This window comes from Cygnus olor, chromosome 4 (genome assembly GCF_009769625.2).
Source record: "Cygnus olor isolate bCygOlo1 chromosome 4, bCygOlo1.pri.v2, whole genome shotgun sequence".
Taxonomy (NCBI): domain Eukaryota; kingdom Metazoa; phylum Chordata; class Aves; order Anseriformes; family Anatidae; genus Cygnus; species Cygnus olor.
Genome location: NC_049172.1, coordinates 75,514,381 through 75,537,568, shown reverse-complemented (window position 1 = coordinate 75,537,568; position 23,188 = coordinate 75,514,381). Strand labels below are relative to the sequence as shown.

General features: G+C 44.8%; 1 protein-coding gene across 2 annotated transcripts in view; it reads right to left on the bottom strand.

Annotated features, from left to right (window-relative positions):
* Positions 1–23,188, bottom strand: part of ATRN (attractin) — a 148,429-nt gene that overhangs the window by 6,276 nt on the left and 118,965 nt on the right. For both annotated transcript variants that reach the window (XM_040556762.1, XM_040556763.1), the window contains exon 27: positions 12,316–12,423. In XM_040556762.1, the coding sequence (XP_040412696.1) occupies positions 12,316–12,423 (108 nt within the window). The remainder of the gene's footprint in view (positions 1–12,315; positions 12,424–23,188) is intronic.

Sequence of the window (23,188 nt, the reverse complement as noted above, 5' to 3'; positions counted from 1 at the left end):
AGCTAAAACCCAACGTTGCTAACAATCAAAACCCTAGTCGTCATAAAAAACACATTTACTTAATAAAATCCAGCTATTAAGAAGTCAAGCGCTGCGCAAGGCTTGTATTTCTCCCTAAATTCAATAACGAAGGAGCAGTTTATGCCAAACAACGGGATTAAGCTTTCTTCTCCTCGAACCCAGCAGCAGCACTATCACAAAGAGCGGCACGCCGGGACTCGGGGGTTCAGCATCCATTTCCAGAGCTCAGCTCTACGTGACACTGCCCCAGCCCTGCCTGCATTAACACAGAGAACACCACCGAATTCCCAAACACTGCTTCCTTTCTGTTTGCTTTAAGCTGTCCTCATAGTCTTGCCTTTCATTTCTTTCCCGTGGGGTTGTGTTCGTTTCCCAGTGCTCTCCTGGATTACTCTGGACAATGTTCTCCGGCACCTGGTTGCTCAGGGACCTGAAAGTGCTTTACAAACTCTGCTGGATCACCGGATCATCCCGTCCTTTTTGAAATTACAGAGGATTCAGCCGAGCAGAGGACTGCAAAGCTCCTGCCGCTGGATCTGGTTTCAGTGAGCAGCTGCACCAGGAGTGACCACGCGTTACTAAACCCTGTTTGAACACGACCCTTTCTGAACATGAAGGTTTCACACTAACACTGCAAACATGAGCATGAAATAATTTTCAGATAAAACGTGAATCGATAAGCATGAAGACACAACGGGCAGGCAGCCCTCTCCCACGCCAGAGGAGCAGCGTCGTGGACGCTCCCATTACACGCTCTACTCTCTGTTATTAGAGAGACAAAATGCAACAGCACAGCCCAGAAACCAAAATATGGTTTTTCCCGAGTCAGGCCCCGATCCCACCCACGATTCTGTGTGATCGGGACGTCGCAGCAGTAAGCTGAGAGTGCAAGTTTGAGCCTGGAAGCGCAGGTTCAAGGGACTGCTTCCTTTTGTTTCCCAGGAACAAAAAAGCTGAGATCCACTCTTTTACCTGATACACTCAGTGAGATCTGATTTCTTTTTTAGCATGGACAAGCTAAACTCTACCCTGGTGTTAATGAAATAATTATTGCTTTTTTCATTAGGCATAAGATTGTACTACTGTACTTAAACGCTCAACAGAAACTCGATACGATCCGAGACATTGAAAAAAGAAACAGGAGTCAAACGATTCAATTAAATTACTGCTGTGCTATAAAAAAAAAGAAGAAAAAAAGATGACAGCAAGCGAAATGAAACTTACAACTGTTTCCATATCTCATATTTACCGTAATGATTGCAACAACGATTAGTTGGTCCGTGCAATGTAGATAAATACCTGTTCTACAGACCAAGAAGGTAAGCTGCAGCCTGCCTTGTTTAGGACTGCAGATTTCTACATCTCCTCCCCACCCCCAACAAAGGGATCCGGCTCGACAAAACGCCTTCCCCACGAAGCATCCAAGCATACCCTTGTGCTATATCCCACGGGCGACTCAATTACCAGGGGTAATGGGAGAGAGCACTGGGAAGGCAACTGCAGAAATGCAGCACAGAGGCTTCTGGCGCGGGAGCGGGCACCGAGCACAAAGTTTATTTTCATCCGGAGGGCACCAGGCACCTTTCTTTTCTGTACTGTGACAACGTGGGGTTGTAGGGCTGGGGCGATACAGCAAGTCCTCGTGCTCATCCCCAGCGTGGAGCAGGGGTGAGCTGCAAAGACCGAGGGAGTAAGACAGCAGAGAAGCGGCGGTGGGAGGAAAAGTACGAAGGAAGAACTGAAGAAGCCAAGAAGAGATCATCTGCTCTAATCTCTTTTTAATGTATTTGCTTTTAAGTCCTGCTGGATTAATCAGAACGCTCCTGCAGCTCTGCTGCTTCTCCCGCTCAAATTGTGGAGCGCGGCTCTGCTTCAAACGCGCTCGGGCTGGCGTGGCGGTGCTCAGCCGAACGCTCACGCTCATCGTCCTCCAGCCAACGCAGGCAACGGGGGCTTCGAGTGCCTCTTGGGGTCTCTGCATGCAGCCCCTCAGTACCAAAGTGCAATGCTCTGCTTTAGAAGCAGTCACTCCTGCCTCTGCCGTCACCTCTGCCAGACCTTTCCAGAGACTCGCTGCTCCCGGCCCCCGCTGCTCTGACACCGGAGACTTTCCTCTACCCTAAATTCCTTCCCAGCTCACGTCCTGCTGCGCCTCCACGCGCTCCCTGTGCCTTCCCCTGCTGTACATCTCGGCCCTCGTTGGGCTCATCTGAATGAGCGATGCTCTGAATCTCTTCTCTGAACACAAATATTCCCTTCTCCAGCTCTCCCAACAGTCCCTCTCCGCTCCTCCTCTGCTCTTTGGACCACGGGTGACATTTTGGGCCCCTGCAATGGCATCAAAGCATCCTGGTCCTCCTGAACATGCTAAACAGGTAAGAAAGAGAATATAAACTTTATTATGCAGCTCTTAGTCACAGAGCTGAAGGGACTTGGAGGGTAATTTAGCTCGTCTCAGCCCCAAGCAGGATCCTTTCTCCTCCTCTGCCCTTTCCAACTAATGAACCTGCAGCGTGCAGCAGAAACTTTCATTACGAGTCCCCACGGGCATGATCTTTCTTTTTCCATGGGATTTTTAGTTTTATTTCATTCCTCAAGGTCACACGCCTCCCTCCTATCTGTTCCCCTGATCCCAGCCTGAACCACGAAGAGCTCCCACGCGCGTGTCACTGGTGCTGGAAAAGTCCAGCCCGGGTGGCCAGTGCTGTCCCCAGGCGAGTGACAGCAGACCCCAGCCACACCTAAACCTAAATAAAACTCTGTTATTTCACAGGGCTGCCTCCGACCCTCATCCTGCAACATGTTTTTAAACTATCTGCAGTACCACGGATAGCTGGGGGCAGAGGTAAAAGAATTGTTAGTATTTCACCGCCTGCAGGACCCTGTTTCTATTTGTCATGCAAAGCAAGGACGTATGCTTTATAGAATGATGCATCCAGAATCTGTCAGGCAGTCGCAAGCTAATTTGAAAGGAATACACTAAGAACAAGATTATCTTGTTGCAGCTAATCCCGGTCTTAAATCTACAAGGAAAAAACAGTCTCCTGTCCATCAAAACCCAACCATTTCCCCGAGGCAAGCTGCAGTTAGGAACTGCAAAAGCAGCATGAGGAATGAAGCCCCGCAAATTTATTTTTGACAGCACCAGTTGGGGCACCTGCTTTTTGAACTGTGACTCACGGCGCATCTCGTCCCCGCGTGCGCGCTCGCCAGGCCGAAAGACAAAGCGCAGCCTGATGAAATGACTCACACGCCGAGCGAGGGGGATGCCGAACACCATGCGAGGTCAGCCGGGAGTGAAGGGCATCCCGTGCCCTCTGCGAGATGCACGGCAGCCCAGCACTGGAGCCCGGGGACTGTATTCTGCAGACACGGAGGAGAACACGCGGATAATTCAACCAGCAACTTCGTGGGTATCTTGCTCGAAGATGTAACCCACAGCTGGCCTTGCCACGAGCCTGCTCGTGTTTTGACATGACCTATGCAGTTGTCACCATGGCACAGAGCAGCTAGGGAAGGGCTGGCTGCCTTCCTCAAGCTGTATTTTTGTGGGGAGACCCAAGAGCTCGCATCTCCTCTCCTCCTCTTCTGAAGCCTGTCTCCCTCCTGCCTGGCCGCCGAGTGCTCTCGTTGAAGACCGAAGCTGCTTTTCCACAAGGAGGTTTGGAGCGGGTTTGGGAACCAGAGATCAGGTCATTATAAATGCTCGTGCTTCAGTCTGACAGGTGGCTTTTAATGGCCCACTTTAAAAAAAAAAAAAAAAGCAGATCTCCAAAGTTTGTAACACCTTTCATCAGATGGTTAAAACCAGCCTCTGCCAGAGACTTTCATCTAGAGTGTTTTGATAAACCCATTGTTGAATTATATAAAGCAATTCCTTTTTTATTGAAGGCTTAATGGCACAATAAAGCACACATTATTCAAATCTATGCAAATAAGGTGCATCCCTCAGACACTTGGCACACGATGAGTGCTTCGTGCAGAGCCTGAACAGCATCGTCCTGCCTGGGAGGGGGCACAAAGGGGAGAGGCGAGCCCAGCTGCTGGAGCGTGTGGCCGGAGAGGCAGCTAACGGGGTAAAAAGATCTCATCTCACCTTGGCTGGGCCGGGTCGATTCGGACAGCCAAACTGCCATCTGATAGCCCGGCAGAAAGCAGCCGTGCCCTCGGCTCGAGCAGAACAAGCTTGCTCACAGCTCCCAGGCTCGGCAGCACCAAGAAACGTGCAGCCAGGAGGCTTCTGGTTGCGATGGAGGTCAGTGAAGGGTGCTGACCTGGTGCTGACCTGTGCTAGGAGCAGACGACTGCAGCCTCCTGGTTTATCTCCCAGGCACCTTCCCCTAAAGCTACCTCCTGTCCTTAAAGCAGTACTGTGATCGTGCGACCCCTTTGTGCAGCTGATGGCCTGAGCCCTTCTCCTGCAGTGGACTTGGGCTACTCTTCCACGCCAGCAGAGCTACAATAAATAGAAACAGCGAAAATAACTAGAGATTGGGGTACTGCAAGCATCAAACAAAGACCAAAAAAGCAGCAAAGACCCTCAGCCCGGTGCAGAGATTTAAACACGCTGTAAGAGGCAGCAAGGTATGCTGCAGCAGCCGTTTCTTAACCAGAAAGCTCTATGCCAAGTTTTGCATTGGGCAATGCCTGCAAACAGGGACTACCCTATTTTGGGCCAAAATACAACGCTAACGATATTTTACTAAGTAGTGACACGACCCCATTGTTTCTGGGGGCAGTGAGGATCTATTCGCAGCAATTTTCCCCAGATGACTTTACTGGCCAAAAGCACCACCAAAAAGCCAAGAGACTTCAGTTGTTTACGAGTTTTGATATATACTTGATATGCGCAGAGCTTAAACAATTACAGACCTTAAAAGCTGTAAGAGAGCTCTTAGGTCATCTAATTAGGCTGCCTTCTCCAGCAGTATGTCCTGCACACACAGTGCTTTTACCAGGCCTTTTGTCGGGGCTGTTTCTAAGTGACCCAGGTGTGAAGTGCGCCGCCAGCTCCCTTGGGAGACAATTTCACAGCCAAACGCTTTTCACAATCAAGTTCCATTGTACAACGTTCCACCTAAAAAACTCTTTTTTTATTATTATTATTTCGTGTCATTATTTCTATTTATGCTGCTTATATTTGACAAATTCTAAAGGTTAATAATATGTCACATAAAACTAAAGGCTAGAACAATAAATAGGCTGTGCAATTTAAAAAACACAGCGTCAAATTTCTTTAGGTTCTGTAATACACTGCCAGCATATTGTTTCTCAAAATGTATAAAAATACTGTAGGGACGTTTTTTTCCTTAATAAGAAAACATATTTCTGCGGTTTGATCAAATCACTCTTACATGGTTTTCAATTTCCAGTGAGGAAATTAAAATAAAGCAAAAGTCTTACGGTGGGGGAAGAGAAGAGGACCATTATCGAAACAGTTTAACTTTATTGTTTGATTTCACTTCTTCAGATGATTTCACTCTGTAGAAAAAGGGTCAAATTCCATTTGCAAGTTTTTAAATTGTGCCATTAAAAGCCGACTGAACATTTGTAAAAGAAGTTACAAGCAATTTTCGATAAAAAATAGAGCAGTAAGTTTTAAAAATCATATTCTCAGGGTAATATGTATGTCTTCCAAGATAGAGACGAATGAACTTCCAGCAACAATTTGCAGTAAACGAGTCTAGATTAAAAATTTATATTTACTTTGCCCCTGATATCTACCTTGGAAGTGACACAGGGGCTGGGGAACGGAATCGCTCACCGCTCTGCCATGACACTGGGTTCCTGTGTGCGAGGAACTAAATAAAAGTCATATTCAAGCCTTTCAGATGAATGCTAACAGTCTGAAATTGAAAACACCCACCCAAGCACCCTGCGCTCCCAATACCTGGGAGCATACACGCAGCAGCCCAGCGTAATGGGGCCCGGAGGTCGCCCCCATTGCCTTGAACAACTGTTTTCTATTTTAAAATGCACGTTGTCAAACTGGCAAAGGCAAGCTCCGAGTGAGGGAAAGGATTTCGATAGGCAAGTTTATATTTCAAAAGCAGTCACCCTGAAATGACAAAACCCTCATGTCAGAGCTGTGAGCGCTTCCATGCACGTTTGCGACCGCTTGCCATTCTTTTTCAGCTCCCTGCTGATGCCCCAGGGAGGGGATGGGATGGACGAGGCCACGGGGATCAAATCTGGGCAAAAACACACACGGCAAATAGTGGATATTTATTTTGGTTTTGTACGGGTGGAGAGGCAGGATTCTTTTGCTTGTTCTTTTCAACCACCAGGCTGGTTTTTGCACGTGAAAAAGTGCAATAACAGAAGGAAGGAGGACAGTCAGATGGAGACTGCAAACACAAGACACACAAAACCACTACTTGGCATAAAGGAATGCAAACAGGTCCCCTATAATGTTTTTGGGAAGCTGCTGATATTATCAGAAGAGACAGTTGCTGGCACTAGAGGGAAAAAAAGAGATTTAAAAACCTTCTGTAGGGAGCTTTGCACTGCTTCCTCTCCCTCCAGCAAACTCCTCCGTATCAGCTAAAATCGGGGTCTGTTCTGCCAAAAACTTTGCAGCCTTCAAATCTAAATCCAGTAAAATCTCAGCTCAATTATCAGCCAAATATTCCCTAAATACGAGGCGGGCTTAGCAGCTGTTTGTGCTGATCTCCTGATAGGCCCCTTCCAAATATTTACCGCGTGCATGGAAACGGCGAAAGTTTTCCCCAAGTACCTAATTTTGTAACAGAAACCAAAGGGAGGTTCCCAGCCCTAGTTAACTGGAAATAATTCATTAGGAGAAGGTTTTATCAGCTGTTTTTGTTACTTCCTCGGGACAGATCCCAGGAAGGCTCTATCTGATGGCAGTGCAGGTCTTGCCCATCTCCGATGCCTGGATGACGGCTCCCTGCCCACCGCTGTCGACTCCAAGCTTCTTGTTCCAAGGGGATCCTACACTTTGCTATGAATTAGCAGGTGAGCCAGCACAGCCAGGATTAACACCAAATATAAAGCACGAGCTGGGATATCACTTCTGGTGTCCCTCGTCACCCTGATGCAACAGGAGGGATCCCACGATCTGCACACGGACCGTGTATAACAAGTGGAAGTGATTTTTGTGCTTTTTTATGTTCTTTTTGTCCTTTTGTAAAGACAAGGAGACAGCTACACGCCAACACGCTCTGAACGGCTTAGCGTTAATGCAGGGAAAAGCTCCCAGAGCCAGCAAATGTGAGAAACCCCGGAAATAATACATAAGAAGTTAAATTGCATTTCCAAAGGCAAAGCTCACAAGCCCGAACAGCCCGTGTTAGCCAGGTCAGGTGGAACACCACCAGCCACCAAGGCTGTGTGCCGACCACCTCAGAAACACGCCACATTAGATTAGGATTACCCAGTTTAATTTTCACCCCTCGATTTCATCCCCTCCCTCCAACCATTATCCTTTTGAGACTCTTCAAAGAACATCTCTCCCTTTCAGCTTTGAAAAATCCGAACCTGCTCTGTCCCCACCCTGACACATCTCGATAGCACAGTCGTTTTTGCTTAGGACTGCTCCTACCTCCCAGCCCATATGCACTTGCCAAGCCTGCCACCCTTCCACATCTGCCTGCTTGCCCAAGGACTCCCCAACTCATCTGGGTGACCTGCCAAAGCAGGAGGCTCCGTGCTTACCATGCTCGTGTTAACCCAGCTCATTTTAAGTGAAATGGGGTGGGAGGCTGGTCCGTCAGCAAATTTGATGAACAAATAATGGGTCAGTAACATGGAAAGCGAGGTGGAAAGGAGCCACCACGAGCAACAACCAGAAGAGGATAACTGCCCTAAAACCCACCAACTGCTGGGTCTTTAGCTGTTCTTCACCAGGCTTCTCTCATCGCAGGAAACAGAGCTACAAGTAAAAACGAAGGTGCCATGTAGCAGTGATGGAGCTGGATGATGCTTATCCACATCCAATATCTTATTATTTTATTTTTACCACTCCTCACCGCGACGGTACCAGAGCTATCGTGCTCGCCACAGGACTCCTCACCGCTCCTCCTTACCGGTGGTTACAACCCCACTGCAGTGTGAAACGAATTTAACAAGGGCACCGCTCGGATATGAAATACAAGTAGGCTGAGGATATAAATCTGTGGTATTCCCTGCCTGCTCCTAAATCAGCCCACCACTACATCTCTGTACTTCTTGAACAGATGGGACCTTCTGGCAGTCTTTAAACCACTTAACAACACTCTTCTGTAACAAAACAAACTAATTACTAGAGAAAGATGCTATTTTCCATCAAATTTCTGCTATTTTTATGGAGTCAGCCAGAGCTGATGTCTGATTAAGGACTTGCAGTGAAGCTATTTTGCCTTCAGAAGCCCAGCACAGCAGAATTAAATGCACACCCGCACGAAGGTACAGAACATGCCAAATGAACTTCAGCAGGATTTTGCTCACCGACACTTCTCTCCATTTAGGTACCTACAAATGCGGACAGCCTGTCGATCGTGGATGCAAAGATAATCATCCCTAAGCACTGGCTTTGCACGTCGCATCCCTAAACACAGCACAGCAAGGCTGCTCCACGGCTCAGCTCCACCAGGCAAATGCTTTGTTTTATGAGAGTGTTTTTCAAAGCCTCTGAAAGCTTCCAAGACAATTCTGTCTGACTTAAGGATAAACTTCCCTAATGAAACAATTTTCTTGTTGATCTTGCAGGTGTTTTGCTCAAGCTAAGCATTTGCTTGCTATGCTGTTATGTGCTTTTCTTGGGAATCTACAAGTGTTAGCTTCATTCCGTTACCAACTCAAAAATACCTGGGAATCACTGTAAAAATTATAAACTTTCCAAATTCTTACAGGAAACAGTCTTCTAAAAATCACTGCAGAGAGCTACAAGATTTGGCCCTAGGTACCCAGGGATGTTAAATACTCATCGAAGAAATTACAATAGGCAGCACCTCAGAATGCACGAAAAGCTGCAGAGAAAAGCCAATGGATTTTGTAATAACTAAGCAAATTTAGTGGTAGATTTGTGATCCACTGGGTATTTGTTGCGCGGGAAATAAACCAAAGCAGCTAGTTACGTGTTGCCTAGCTGCAGACTATATTATGAATAGTTTCCCTGCAGGTAAATCATTTTCTATTACTTCTAAGTACCCCAGGAAAAATACTAATTGAAAACACAGTTCTAATACTGTCCAGCTGGAAAACATTAGCTTAGGATGGAACTAGCTTGACACTGGCTGCCAATTGGCTATGTACAATGGAAAAGGAAATTAATCTCTTGCAGACAAGACATCCCATTTTCCAATTCTACTTTGTAACCCTCAAATAAACACATTATTAACCACAGGCTTTGATTCACATGGGGAAAGGAAAACATCAATGCGTGCCTGATAACGCAAGGCTGGATTTCTTGTATAAAACGAAAGCTCTCCAAGTTTGACACCGCGAGTGGCAGAGCAACCGGAGAACGGCTTATGGTCCAACAACTTAACAGCATTTCTTCCCACTCCTTCCTTGGCTAATAATTAAAGAACAGATAAAATGAAAAGAAAAATGCAGTTCCACATTTCTGTAACAACCCAGCTCATCTTCCTGCAGCTCCCTCCTGCTAAAAGTTTTTCCCACATGCAGGCGGAAAAGGGATGAGAGAAAAACACTGAAGTTGACCTCAGAGATATCGAGACTGCTTTTTCACTTATAATAAAATGCACTTATACGCAGCATCCAGCAGGTTAGGCAGCCTCAGAGGGACCGTTCCCCATGCTGCTCACAACCTACAGGTCTCCTGCACCTCCTCTCCTTTCCTCTCAGTTTCAACTTTGCTGAAACACTCCAGACTTTTATACATGCTTTCATCCCCTAAATAAATTCTGCAAGCTATCGGTAAAATTAATTAAATAAATAAATAAATAAATAAATAAAATTAGCTTCTCTCCTTGTCATCGAAAAGCATCCTTATTCTGCACGTAGGTCTTCCAGCAGATGGAGTTACCTGCTGGCACAATAGCCCATGTCCTCTCTTTGGCTTCTGGTTGCCGCACACACTTTGTGCCATTTGCCTGAATTAGACTGCTTCATTTTTGTCTGCAATGGATTAAGAAGCATTTGCACGCCTTGCTGAATTATCAGCACAGAGGGTAATTAGCAGTTGGTAACAATTTCTGGGTCTGAAAAGGGACATATGTCCATCTGTCCACAGTCTTACTTATTATGCTTAAAATTGGCTTCTCCATCCCTTCTTGAGTAACCCAAGGAGGTCAGACAAGTGAGACATGGACGATGACGGCAGACATGGGAATGCAAGGAAATATAGCTGCTAGTGCCAGAAAAACAAAATCCTGTCTGCGGATGCACTTCAAAGGAGGTTTTTGCATTCCTCTAATCAAAGAAGAAACTGAGAAGAAAATAAAAAGCAGAGAGGTAAGAGGAGCAAGAGAACAAAAAGCTCATATGAAAAAGAAATAAGCACTGCCAGCTGAACAAGAAGAAAAATAGCACACATCAGAACAGCAGAGATCCAAAGTTTAGCATCTTCTCTGCAGTTTTTTGAGCGTGGACGAACTTGTCAGAGATCAAAAAGTTTAGGACAGTTTTGTTCTGGCCTGATGCTATAGGGGAGGTGTTTTTAGTTTGCTTATTTCTACAAAATTAGTGTGAATAATGGAAAGAGGGGAAGGGAAATGCCCGGACAGACTGCAGCCCAAGACCATCAGCACCACGAACAAGCACACAAATATGCCTCCATCCCAATGGAAACATCCACACGCATCCTACAGCTTCTTCAATGAAGCAGTGAATAAAAGGCTCTAACATGTTGGATGACAGCCCAATTTTACAGGCATGTATTTCAAAGTCTTGGTGAGCTGTCAGAGGCCAATGGTTTCCAATCTCTATCATCCTCAGGACAAAACTACAGAAGTTATACAAACAAATTAAAACCGAATGATCAGGAGTCTAACGAACGTCAACAGGGAGTATGGTCACCTCGGACCTCCAACGAGAAGTCCCAGGCACAGGTCAGCTTAGGTGCCCAGTCAGTCCACTACCCCAAATTACTGAGTGCCTTTGCAAATTTTACTTTGTTTTCACTACCTGTGAAAGTTCCTATCTGCAAAGCAGGGACACTAAACCCCTAGCTTTAGAGAGGTAGTGATGATTAATTCATGAAGTACTCAAATATGGAGCAGTCACAGGAATCATTCAAAGCTTGGGACAGAAGGTTTGGATGAAATACAGTAAATAACCAGGACAAATAATGAAACTACAACAATATATTGAGAATCTTTCTCTTCTAGTCTTCCATTCAGAACATGCTGCATGACAAGAACCAGGTGGAAAAGGTACTGCAGCTTGCCATGAAAGACTATGTTCACATGTATGCAAAGAAGAGCTAAGGCTATAGAGGTGACCTTAAATGTGGCATTTCCTGATGCTAAGGCCAAGATTTGAATACGAATATCCACCAAACAGAGGTTCTGGGGTCAGACTGTTTTTCTGTGCTTTATAATATTTGAATTGCACACATTTTTGATAGAAAAGGATTACTTGCTTTCTTGCCACAGTAGCAGAAAGTGAGAAACTTTGTGCCTGAACTAATGATGAAAACTTCAAAGAACTGAAGTCTGAATAAAATACAACGGCTACTTTAGACAGAGGAAAAAAATATCAATGTTCTCAAGTTCTTAACTTTTCGAGTACAAGTCTGCTAGTGAAAGCATAACATTAAAAAAGATCTTTTAATTTATTAGTCTCCTTTTAAACCTGCGTTTCCTAAAAATACAATGCGCTGTGACTACGAACATGCCAGGCAGGTTTTAGACAATGATTTCTCCACACTCCTATTTATGTATCACAAGATGTATTTGAAAATGTATTTATAGCTAGAAATATGTTGATACTATTAGAGTACACAGACATGATTATATTCCTGTTTGATTTGAGAAATCGCAGAAAAATGCTTTCTATTTGCAGTACCTATAGCTATTTCTAGCCAAATGTTCTACCGTGTAAAACCGCATTCTTCTCTATTACGAGGCATAAAAACTAACAAGGCAAACACAAAATCTCATACACTACAAACAGCATAGCTCTTAGCTAAACCAGCCCAAAAGTTGTAAACATAGACCTGAAGGTATAAAATCAAACGAAAACGAGATCTTTTGGCCCTCAGAGACTTATATGTTTTTCATAGATATCTAACAAATGGAGATTTTTGGATTATTGCATTAACCACAGTTTAAAACAAGTATCCACGATTAAGTATGGTGAGGACCACCCTAAAGCACCAGCTCTCACCTTTATGCTTCCCCCAATGAGATCTGGCGGTTCTTCATCTGTTTCTAAGGCAACGTTGATGGAGGCGAAGGGGCGACTTGCCATCTGTTGCATCTCACGGAGTAGTTGCTAATTTAATAAACAGAAAAATATTATTATTATTTTATTGTTCCAACACAAAGATGAAAAACCACGCATCTGAGAGGTTCTGCCCAATGCAAAGGGATATCAATGAATACGGAAAAATAACCTCCTGGTGTTTTAACAGGATTAAGGGCACAGATAATTGTAAATATTCACGTTACTACAGTTTAACAAGTCATTGCAAGTAAAGCTGTACAGCACCGTCTTAGCCTGACTTGCTTGCGAAGGAAAACCCATCAACTTAAGTTACCGTAAAGCAGCTAATTCCTTTTCAAGCTGTGATCCTCTAGCTGTTTGTACCTGTCTGGAGCATAGGAGGATTCCATAAGATTTGCGGGAACCATTTTAAAATTAAACTAGCAGCAGTCCATAACAACTGTAAGAAAGAATCTGACGTTTCTTCGAACAGCACTAGCAAAATGTTGTCAGGTGGCTATTGAATAATTATTTCTGTTTGTTTCTTTTCTAAACATAGCAAATGTATCAAATGACAAATACGTCCTTGCTGCAGTATGTTTTATTCCAATAGAAAACATTTTCCTGAGCAAATCCCTGCAAGCCTTCACAACACAAGACATCTTTTATTGTGCTCTTAAGCAGTTTTAAGCACTCTGATGCAGCTCCCTTTTCTTAAGGAAAAACAACGTTTCCTATAGGGCTGGAAACAGCATTTCAGTTGGAGCCGAGCTGTGGACACACGCTCCTGCTTGGTTTCGGCTGCTAATCCCCTACACCAGCAGCGAGCTACACCACCAGTAACTGGATGCAGAAGCCACGACCCTAATTCCCAGAAGCAATGGATATGATGTGTCTCAGTGCCCCTTTTTAATAAGGGGAGAGACGTATACCTTGTATAGCTTGTAAAAACCAGCAGTCTCACCCTTAAGCACAGCAAAGTGCCTAACCCCACCTGTTGTTTGCAGCATTATGCAATTAGCATTACTACAGAGCTGCAGCAGCACTAGTTATATTCTATTCGTAAGGTGGATTGAGGCTCTCCCAAATGCCTTGTATACTACCACCATCCTCAGTCCCCCTTTAAGCTTGGGTGATTTGATGCTTCAAGCCCTAACTGATCATTTATAGCACTAAAGAAACCACCACCAAAGGCACTGTGCCCCCGGTGACCCATGGATGCTGCATTGCACACACCCAGCACGGCAGAAGAGGACACTGGTCTCTGGAAGACCAAGAGAAGCAAAGCCCATCAGAGCAGATTGTAGATACTGTCACAATCGAAAAGAAAAAACCCAATAAATTCACACAAATGGAGCTGTACTAAGTATTTGCAAGCAAACTTGTGCGGACCTCACACTTGGGTAAAAGAAGTCGAGGAGTTTTCGAATATTTAAAGCACACCAGCAGATTGCAGACTAAAGCAAGTGTGAAACAGATTGCTGGGTTGTTGTTCCTGCAATTGTCCCCTTCAGCTATCATAAAGCGCTTTGTTTAATAGCTATAAAACCAAAGAACAAGCTGTCCTGATGAAGATGTCCAGGAGACTTACGAACTGAAAGCTATTAGCTCTTTTGAAGGAAGTTCAGTTTACTAAGGCAAATGTGCAATTTGGCAACATGACTCCTATTGAAGTCGACAGTAGCGTCAGGAAATAAAACCCCGGGCAGGGCTGCGAAAGCTGAGCTGCCTCCGAGTGAGCAATGGGAAAAGCGGTGCTGACAGCAATATTCCTGCTTGCATTTTCTGAACTGGAGAAGGAGAGTCATCTGTTTCAGGGCTGCCCCAAAGCCAGCTGCCGCTCAGCACAACGGTGGCCAAACCTGGTAAAACCAAAGGTCCAGACTGTCACCAAACCAGCAAAAGCCTCAGGGAGAATATCCTTCCCCTAACGCTGCTTTCTTGTGTAGCAAAAGCCATGTTACAAAACCAATTCCCTGAAAATTAAGAACAAATTTGAGAAATAATTGCTCTGGAACCAGAATGTCACTCTTTCCCCCAAGGCATACGATTGCGTGTTTAACCTACGCAAGAATAGATCCTTCAATATTTGCTTGGTGTATCAAAATTTTAATTAAAATGTGTTGTTACGTTGCAAAGGAGAAATTGTGGCACTTCCCTAGTCAAGATGCGGAGTATGTCATTAGAAATCAGCAGCAGGTAATGTCAAGATACCCCCTAACCTGCCTCACCACCATTCCTGATCATTTGCTTTCTGAGTTTTAGAATAATTAACCTGAATAAACTTCCAAGCAAAGCTTTGGTTTCTAGATCATACAATTAATAGGACAACCTGGGAATATTTTTCAATCACCTTGGTCTGAAGAGGATCTTAAAGGCAAAACATTTGACAGGCTTCTAATAAAAACACATTAAAAAGCGTGTACAGGAACACACTGTGGACGTTTAATACTGAAGGAAGCACAAACTTAAAATGAGAACCTGTACAACTTTCATCTGCATGGATTTTTTTCGTGGAAAGAAGAGCTTCATCCCAGTAGTCCTTTATGTTCATACCCATGGAGTTAATCCACGATGAAGCGGGTGACTGACAGGAGCACTGCACCCGAGGGTACAGGGAAACCGTTCCCTCTGTACAGCAGCACAGCTACTCATGCAAAAGAAAAACAGCCACCCGGGTTACCAGGTTAATTGACTAATATAACCTGTGCTGTGTTTTCTGACAGGAAAAGCCTGAACATTTTATTTACAGTAATAAAGCAGTCACTGGTTTCTGTATAACTGTCCTGCTACCATTAATCTCAGCAATTGCCCCCTGTGGAGCCTCTTTTATGAGCACAGGGCTCTGGTACCTTTCAGGATCGGGCTCCGGTATTGTCAGGCGTGAAAGGATGCCAGGTTTTCCAGAAGAGGGGCACGCGTTTTGGATTTTATTTGCTCCTTATAAAGCATGGATTTTAAAAGCTATCCAAACCAGCCATCTATAACTTGTAACAAAGGCGGGTTTTTACACGAGTTTCATCTCAATTTTCAACCGAGAAAGGAAAAAAATGGAAGCTCCAGAACGGAAAACCCATGGGTGTGCAAAGTGAACAACGGGCACAGATGAGCTCTTGGTTTAAGGGAGAGTAAAAGCAAAGCAAGCAGGATCTCATGGGAAAGGAAGCAAAGTATTTCCAGCAGACAGGACGGATTCAGGACTCAGGACAAAATGCTGCAGAGGTATCAGCGGAACATGTGGCACCGATACTCCATCCTGTGGTTGAAAGAGGTGGCTTTAAAAATGGGATCCAGGAAAGAGCAATAGTTTCTTTCATAGTTTTTTTCTTTTCCCCAAAATTTGTGGATCTAATCCTTCAAATCTTTCTGAAACTCTGAGCCTTCTCTACCTTCGGTACCTATAGCTTGTTGGTTTTAGCAGTTCAGCTACTCCGTGCATCCGGTTGGGTTTCAGAGGCACTTTTGCTGAAGATATTTCAGCAGAGCAAGCTACGTGGTCCTTTACCTTGCTGACAAGAGTACGACTAAAGATCCTCCTTCGAGGATTCGTATTACAACCTCCCAGGCTGCAATGAATCTGGGGTGGTGCTGCAGAGCTAAAGCAATGACGACCTCCTGCAGAACCACAGGCATCTCTACTGCTGTATTTCTGTCCCACCACGGAAAACATCAAGCTCCGCTTGGTTACGAATGAGCACAATCAGCAGCCATATCCTCCAGGCTGTCCACAGCCAGCTTCAAAAGCCAGGGCACCCTGAAATTTGTGTTGTGTTTTGAACCGTTACCCTATCTGTATTGCAAAGATAAAATGGTCCAGCGGGCTGAAACCCAAAGACCTCACAACCAGCAGTAAGTCTTACGAAAGTAACAGCTCCAGCATCATGGAGAGAGGAAACAGATGAAGAAGATAAGGACAGAAACTGATTTGTACTCTTGTTGTTTAAGACATTTAGAAGAAAAAGGAGAATTGGGGCAGAAAAAAATATTTGGGATTTTCCTGCATCATGCTGAGAAGTGCAGCTCTGCCATGCAGGATGCTGAAGGTGCCGTTCTCCAATGCAGATTTAGCAGCCCTGGTCATCCCCTCCCGATCAAGGCTAAACAGAGGGTGACAGAAGCAGAACAAGGCTGTCTCCTCCTTCCCGACCAACCTTTTTAACTGCATCAGTTCTGCAAAGTTACTCGATCGAGTCAGTCCCCTTACCCGTTCCCTCCAAGGCTCTGCACAACGTGCAAAATGCAATCTAATCAAACACCAAAAGGTCTCGCTGCGTACGCTGAGGATATGTAAGCAAAGGGTAACAAAATTCTCCCAGCAAGGCTTATTAATTCTGACCTGGTAACTCGCCAACCTAAGTCACGGTGATTTTGTTGAGGTCAGAGGACAGGCTGTGCTCCCTTCATTCCAAAGCATACTGGGCAGACTGGCTGGACTGGTAGACAGGCTTTTGTGCTTACAGACATCCAAAACATGCAGGAACTCGGGCTTCATTTGAATTCAGAAAGTGGCTTGTCCCATTTGTCCCAAATTAACTACCTATTTGCAGACACTGCTGCATGACTAACCTAGAAAACCTTGTCTTGAGAATCTGTCCCAGAGCTCTCCTGTAATGACATCTCCCAAAATTGCAGCTCGTGGGCTCCCACAGCCTGTATTCGAAGGGGATCTCCCCCTCCTGGGGTTCCCAAGGGCCTTTGGAGAAGGTGCCAATCCTGGTGGCAACAGCGGCAGGACAGAGCTGCACTTCTATGCAGTTCGCACCGACAGGTGCTCATGCGTTATTTTGAAGTAATGCTTATTTTAAATACATTATTTTGTATATATCCCGTTGTGGGAACCTTTGCTTTATGTTATAGTTCCTTAGTAACCTTGGGGGAAAGGGGAGAAATCAATGGAGTTACCTACAAAATAAAAAGGGGCATCAGGAAAGGCACAAAAGATGTAAGAAATAAATATTCCACGAAGAGGACCACATTGTTTCATAAGTAAGTGATTTAAAGCGTTTAGCTACAATTACATTAACTACCATGTAAGTCAACAAACAAACAATTTTCTTTGATGCTTCCATCATCACTGAAAATTAAGTTTTTAAGCCCCTAGAGCAGTGCACATATTAATGTTAGCTAATTAGTTTTGTAACTGACTTTGCTGGCTACGTTGAAAGAGAGAGGAGGAGAGAATTAATGTTAAAATGCTTCTCAACAGGCATTTCCACACTTCAAAACTCTAACAAACCAGAAAGCAAAGCTGCTGGGAAGTTGCCTCATGCTGAAATAACAGAACATATTTAATCCAGGGCTGATTAAGATAAGGAAGTTATTTATCATAATCATGCCCAGTAGGAGGGCACATTAAAGCTGACCTTTAATAAGAATAAGATACCATTTCTTCTGAAAAGACCAAAAGCATATAGTCCGTGCAGACTGGGATATACACCAACACTAGATAATTACACCATAGCAGAGCACACCTTTGATTGACTAGAGCTCTTCCAGCATAATTACACAACACTGCCTCTCTCCCCGAGTTTTCCAAATCGCTAAATTAGATACCTGTACCACTGATTCCTATCATCAGAGACAGACCTCGGAGTCTGAAATAACAATAGATTCGATATACATACAATTGTTTTGTGGGTTTTTGTTTGTTTTTTAATGATGCTAAGCCCTCCTGAAGCTAGACTATCACACCACCATCTCAAATCCTGTCCACCAGCTTTTTTTAGGACATACTAAAAACAATTCCAGCTTCTTTTTTAAATCTCTAGCAGCACACCTAAGAAGTCTACATGACAAGTGTTGGGCTGGGTGCTGTCATGCATATGATTGTCACCATGACATGGTGGCATCCAGCACAGACACATTAAAGCTACAAATCCATCCATAACTGGCCATCTGCAAGTTCAACCGGACACGAGCTCAGTTAGGCACAGAAGTGACAGCAGCACGTTTAAACAAAACCAGACCATCAAATTCCCCCTGAGCTGGAATCTCTTGTCAACATTCATATTTAAGGCTGGTTTTCCTCTTCAGGGCATCCCTTCCCTTTGCTGTAATTTCCTTCAGTTGGTGGCCAAAGACGCACAGATCGCTGCAGAGAGCACTCAGCACTTGTATTTTGGAAAAAGCCTACAGCCTCTGTGAGTTGGTCCCCATTCATAGATTTTAAATTCGGGGGTAGCAGAAAGAGTTACGATTATTTCATCTGACCTCCTGCGTAGTACGAGCCGCCGAATGTCACCACGTGGTTTCCACAACCACATGATTTGGATTGACCCAGAAAAGATCCTTCCAACAGCACTCGTAGTCTGATTTCAGACAAAACAAATGGCTGGCGTTGCTACTCTTGCCACTAAACCCAGCAGAAAAACAAAGCAGCTTTCATCTCTTTTATCCCCAGTTGCAGATACTGGGTGTTGTGCCTTTGGCTGATATTTTAGAAGAGCCTCGTCCCGTTGTGATTCTTCCATGATTCTTTTTCACAGACACTCGCATCATCAAATCTCAATATGTTTTCCCTTGGACAGAATGAGTAATTTCTGACACTTTAGTCTCTCACTTATCTTTCAGATAACAAATGAATCTTGCAGTGTTTTTCCAAACCATCTGCAACACCCAGGCTATTGCTGAAACCAGAGTGGACACGCTCCACTAACAACCAGCTACAGAAAATATGAACTGTATGCTCTTAGTTTATTACTTTATAATGCAGGAACTGGGAATTTACACACAGCTGTTAAATCACCACCACCACCACCATCACTTCAGCCTATTTTCCAGGATACTGATAATCTGGGAAGTAAATCTCCTGCAACTGTTGAAAAAGAGATTGCATACAGAGTTACATTTGACGCCGTAATACGACAGCCGAGCGTGCTGACCACGCAATCTAGACCTCCGCAGAAGTTATCTGCTTGTCATGATTCCTCACTCCTCCAATCTGTGTTTCATCTACAGCCTCCACCACCGAGTTCATGTGTTATTCCGAGCTGACAGACACTGAACAGCACTGTCGGTGCTATCGAACAAGATGGTCCACAAGTCAAACGGCTGCCGGGAGCTCGATGAATACAGCAGCAAAGCTCATCACCAGCGCATTTTGTTTCTCACATGCCCTACAAAGTGCCTGTGATGGCCCACTGCCCAATGTAGGCATATTTATAGCCTGACCTTTTCATGTTCCAGCACAGGACTGATATCAGAAAGTCTAGGCAGTGATGAAGATCCTGATTTCCAGTTAGAGTTTGAAAATATTCCAATCCTGAATCCTTTTCTTTGACAAAGGATACCCTAAATCACACTCTACTAGACAAGACATGAGATGAATGAAATGCTAACAGATGAGAGCTGGAAGCAGACTGCAACAGAGGCAGGACAATAAATAACACACAGCGCACATTCTCTGGAAAGTCTTAGCTGTGAAAATGCATACAGAAATCAGTCTGCCTAAATGGCATTCAGTGTTCACAGATGTTACAGCAGAGGATACTAGTGAAAACAGAAGCACTGCTACATTTTGAAGACACTTGGGGTGCAAAAGGTTTCAGGAACGAAGTCAGGAAGAAGGATAATCCCTGCAGTAAATCAATACACGAAACCCATCCTGAATACGTTGGGTAGTGCACACAGAATAAAAACGTTCAGTCCTGGATAGTCTTGGCAAGAAAGGAGGCAAAATGTAGAGCATTTTATGTACGTTTAGGGTAGAATTGGGCTCTAGACAGCTAAATTTAGTTATCTCTGTGTGTACTTGGTGTTGATGCTCCCACCACATCCCAGGGGGGCATGGAGAACTACACAGCTGACCCTCACGCAGACAGCTGCGCTGGGTTGGCCAAGTTGTTCTCCACGCTCCTTTCGCTGGAAATGTTAACAGGAGCTATTTCTTGCCCAAAGTGGAGCAGCAGAAAACAGCCCAAGGGTGAAGAGGATAAGATTTGGCTGCTAAGATGAAACAATAGGCAGAAAATTCAAGACAGCAGATGGGCATGTTACATTTCTAATGCTGCACTCCTACTTCGTGCATTATTCTCTATGAACACCTTGACACATTTAACATGCCATTTTCCAGAGACAAAACAGAAAGGTATCCTATCCCTATTTCCTAATGTCATTCACTTCATCCTAAGCCTCCTATAAAAGCTGCCTTTTTATTTCCATTCTCCCTCTTTAAGATGTCTGAAGATATTTAAACTTGGTGCTCACAGGAGCACAATTTACTATCCCATCTCCTCCCTGCCTGATAAGACACAATTTGTTCCCATTTTTACTTCAGGTCAGGTTTTATACTCTCCAAGACCTGAACTTTTGCTCAGTGCTCCAAACTCATTTTCCCAGAACTATACATTTGCTACGCTATGCTTGCCCACCCAAAAGGCCTTTTAGCCGTGAGGTTGAGGAACATCAGCACTGACATGTGCAAGCAGCTGGTCAAAGAGGATTAGCTGCAGAAAGAAAAAAAAAAGAAGTAAGGATAATCTTATATATTTTATAAGATCCTGTAGCAGATTCTGGATTTGTAGTACATCGCTTTCTCAGGAGGGAATAACGCAAATGTAGTTGCAACCAAATGATGCTGATATAAATTTTCCCTGCCCTGTTCCACTAACCTCATAGACAGCTGTATAACTTCTCCCAGCATATCTTCCAAGCAATACTGCAGGACTAATTTTGGCCACTATATCTTTCAAAATACTCTTTTTTTGCCCTATATATATCTTGGATTAAGCTTCAGTTATCTACTTTTCACCCAGCACTATGATAAGAAGTTGGGCACTAGCGATGTTTATATTGGAAGCAGAAGTGATTGATAGTTGGGAATTACCTTCAGATTTCATTATATTCTACTTCCTTTAGGGTTAAGATTAGAGAAGCAGCACAAAATTACTATGGCACAAGCCATGGGAGACGGGTATACGTAACTTGACCACTTCTAAAAATATAGTCAAAATTGGAGAACTATTTCCTGCCAGGGCTGCAGTGCACCACGCAGCACAATTGAGCAATCAGAAGCAGCCAGCACGGACTTATGAAGGGCAGGTCCTGCCTGAGTAGCCCAATCTCCTTCTACGACAAGGTGCCCAGCTTAATAGAAGAGAGAAAGGCTAAGGATGTTGTCCTTGTGGATTTTAATAAAGCATTTGACGCCGTTTCCCTCTGTGTTGTCCTGCATGGGGCTTGGACGGATCTGCTGTTTGCTGGGTGAAGCACTGGCTGGCTGAAGCACTGGCTGGCTGGCCAGGCTCAAAGAGTCACAGAAATTGGGATTCAGTCCAGCTGAGGGCTGGTCACCAGCAGCATTTTCAGGGCTCAGTCTTGGGGACAGTTTTGTTTCACGTTTCTATCAATGATCTGGATGAGAGAATTGAGTGCACCCTTACCGAGTTCTCAGAAGATATGAAGTTGGCCAGTAGTGTAGATCTACTTGAGAGTATGAAGGGTCTGCAGAGGGTTCTGGAGAGGATTCATAGGTGGGCTGAGTCCAAGTGCACAACATTCAGCTTGGGTCCTAACCACCCCATGCAGCAGTACAGGCTCAGGGAAGAGTGTCTGGAAAGTTGCCTGGGAGAAAAGGACCTGGGGGTGCTGGATGAGAACTGGTAACACATGAGAGCTGGCTGAACATGAGCCAGCAGTGTGCCCAGGTGGACAAGAAGGCCAACGACATCCTGGTTTCTATCAGAAATAGCGTGGTCAGCAGGACTGGGGAAGTGCTTGTCCCCTTCCCCTTGTACATGGCACTCGTGAGACCACACCTCGAGTACCATGGTTCAGTTTTGGGCCCCGCTGAGTTGCTCAACTGTGTGGAGAGAAGAGCAATGAAGCTTGTGAAGGAATCAGAAAACAGGACACACGAGGCTCAGCTGGGAGAATTGGGGCTGTTTAGTCTGGAGAAGAGAAAACTGAGAAGAGACCTCACTGCTCTCTACAACAACCTGAAAGGAGGTTGCAGCAACGAGGGTGTTGGTCTCTTTTCTCAGGTGACAAGTAATCGGACACAAAGAAACTCCCTCAAGTTGCACCAGGGGAGGTTTAGATTGGACATGACACAGAATTTTTTCATGGGGAGGGTGATCAAGCATTGGAATGGGCTGCCCAGGGAAGTGGTGGAGTGCCCAGCCCTGGAGGCGTTCAAGAGATGGGTGGATGTGGCACTCAGGGACATCTGTTAGTGATAGGATGCAGTAGGTCAGGCTGATAGTTGGACTTGGTGATCTTGAAGCTCTTTTCCAATGAAAATGAGTCTACGAGCCTATATATATTAAGAGAAAATTTAGAATACCTTGTCTGAATTGGGTGTCCTGCCACTGCTGCTTAATCACCTTTCCCTTTGACCAGCCTCTAAATAGTAGCATAGCAGGAGGTGGTGGAAGAGGTGGTCTCCAACTGTGTCAGCACTTTATGCAGGGAGGAAAAAAAAAAAGTAATTAAACAAAATGAGTCCCTGAATCTCTACGCAGGAGCTGGGGGAGCCAAGTCCCTCCCACTATACGAGAAGAGTAAGTTCAAGACCACCTGACAAAACTGAACAGGTGGAAGTCTATGGTGCCCGATGCCATGCATCCCAGGGTCCTGAGGGAACTGGTTGATGTAGTCGCCAAGCCACACTCCATCATACTTGAAAAGTTCTGGAAGTCAGGTAAAATCCCTGGCGACTGGAAAAAGGGAAACATCACTCCTGTTTTTAAAAAGGGTAGAAAGGAGGACCCAGGGAACTACAGACTGGTGAGCCTCACCTCTGTGTCCGGAAAGATCATGAAACAGATCCTCCTGGAAGCAATGTCAAGGCACGTGCAAGGGAAGGAAGTGATCCGAGAGTTTCACCAAGGGCAAA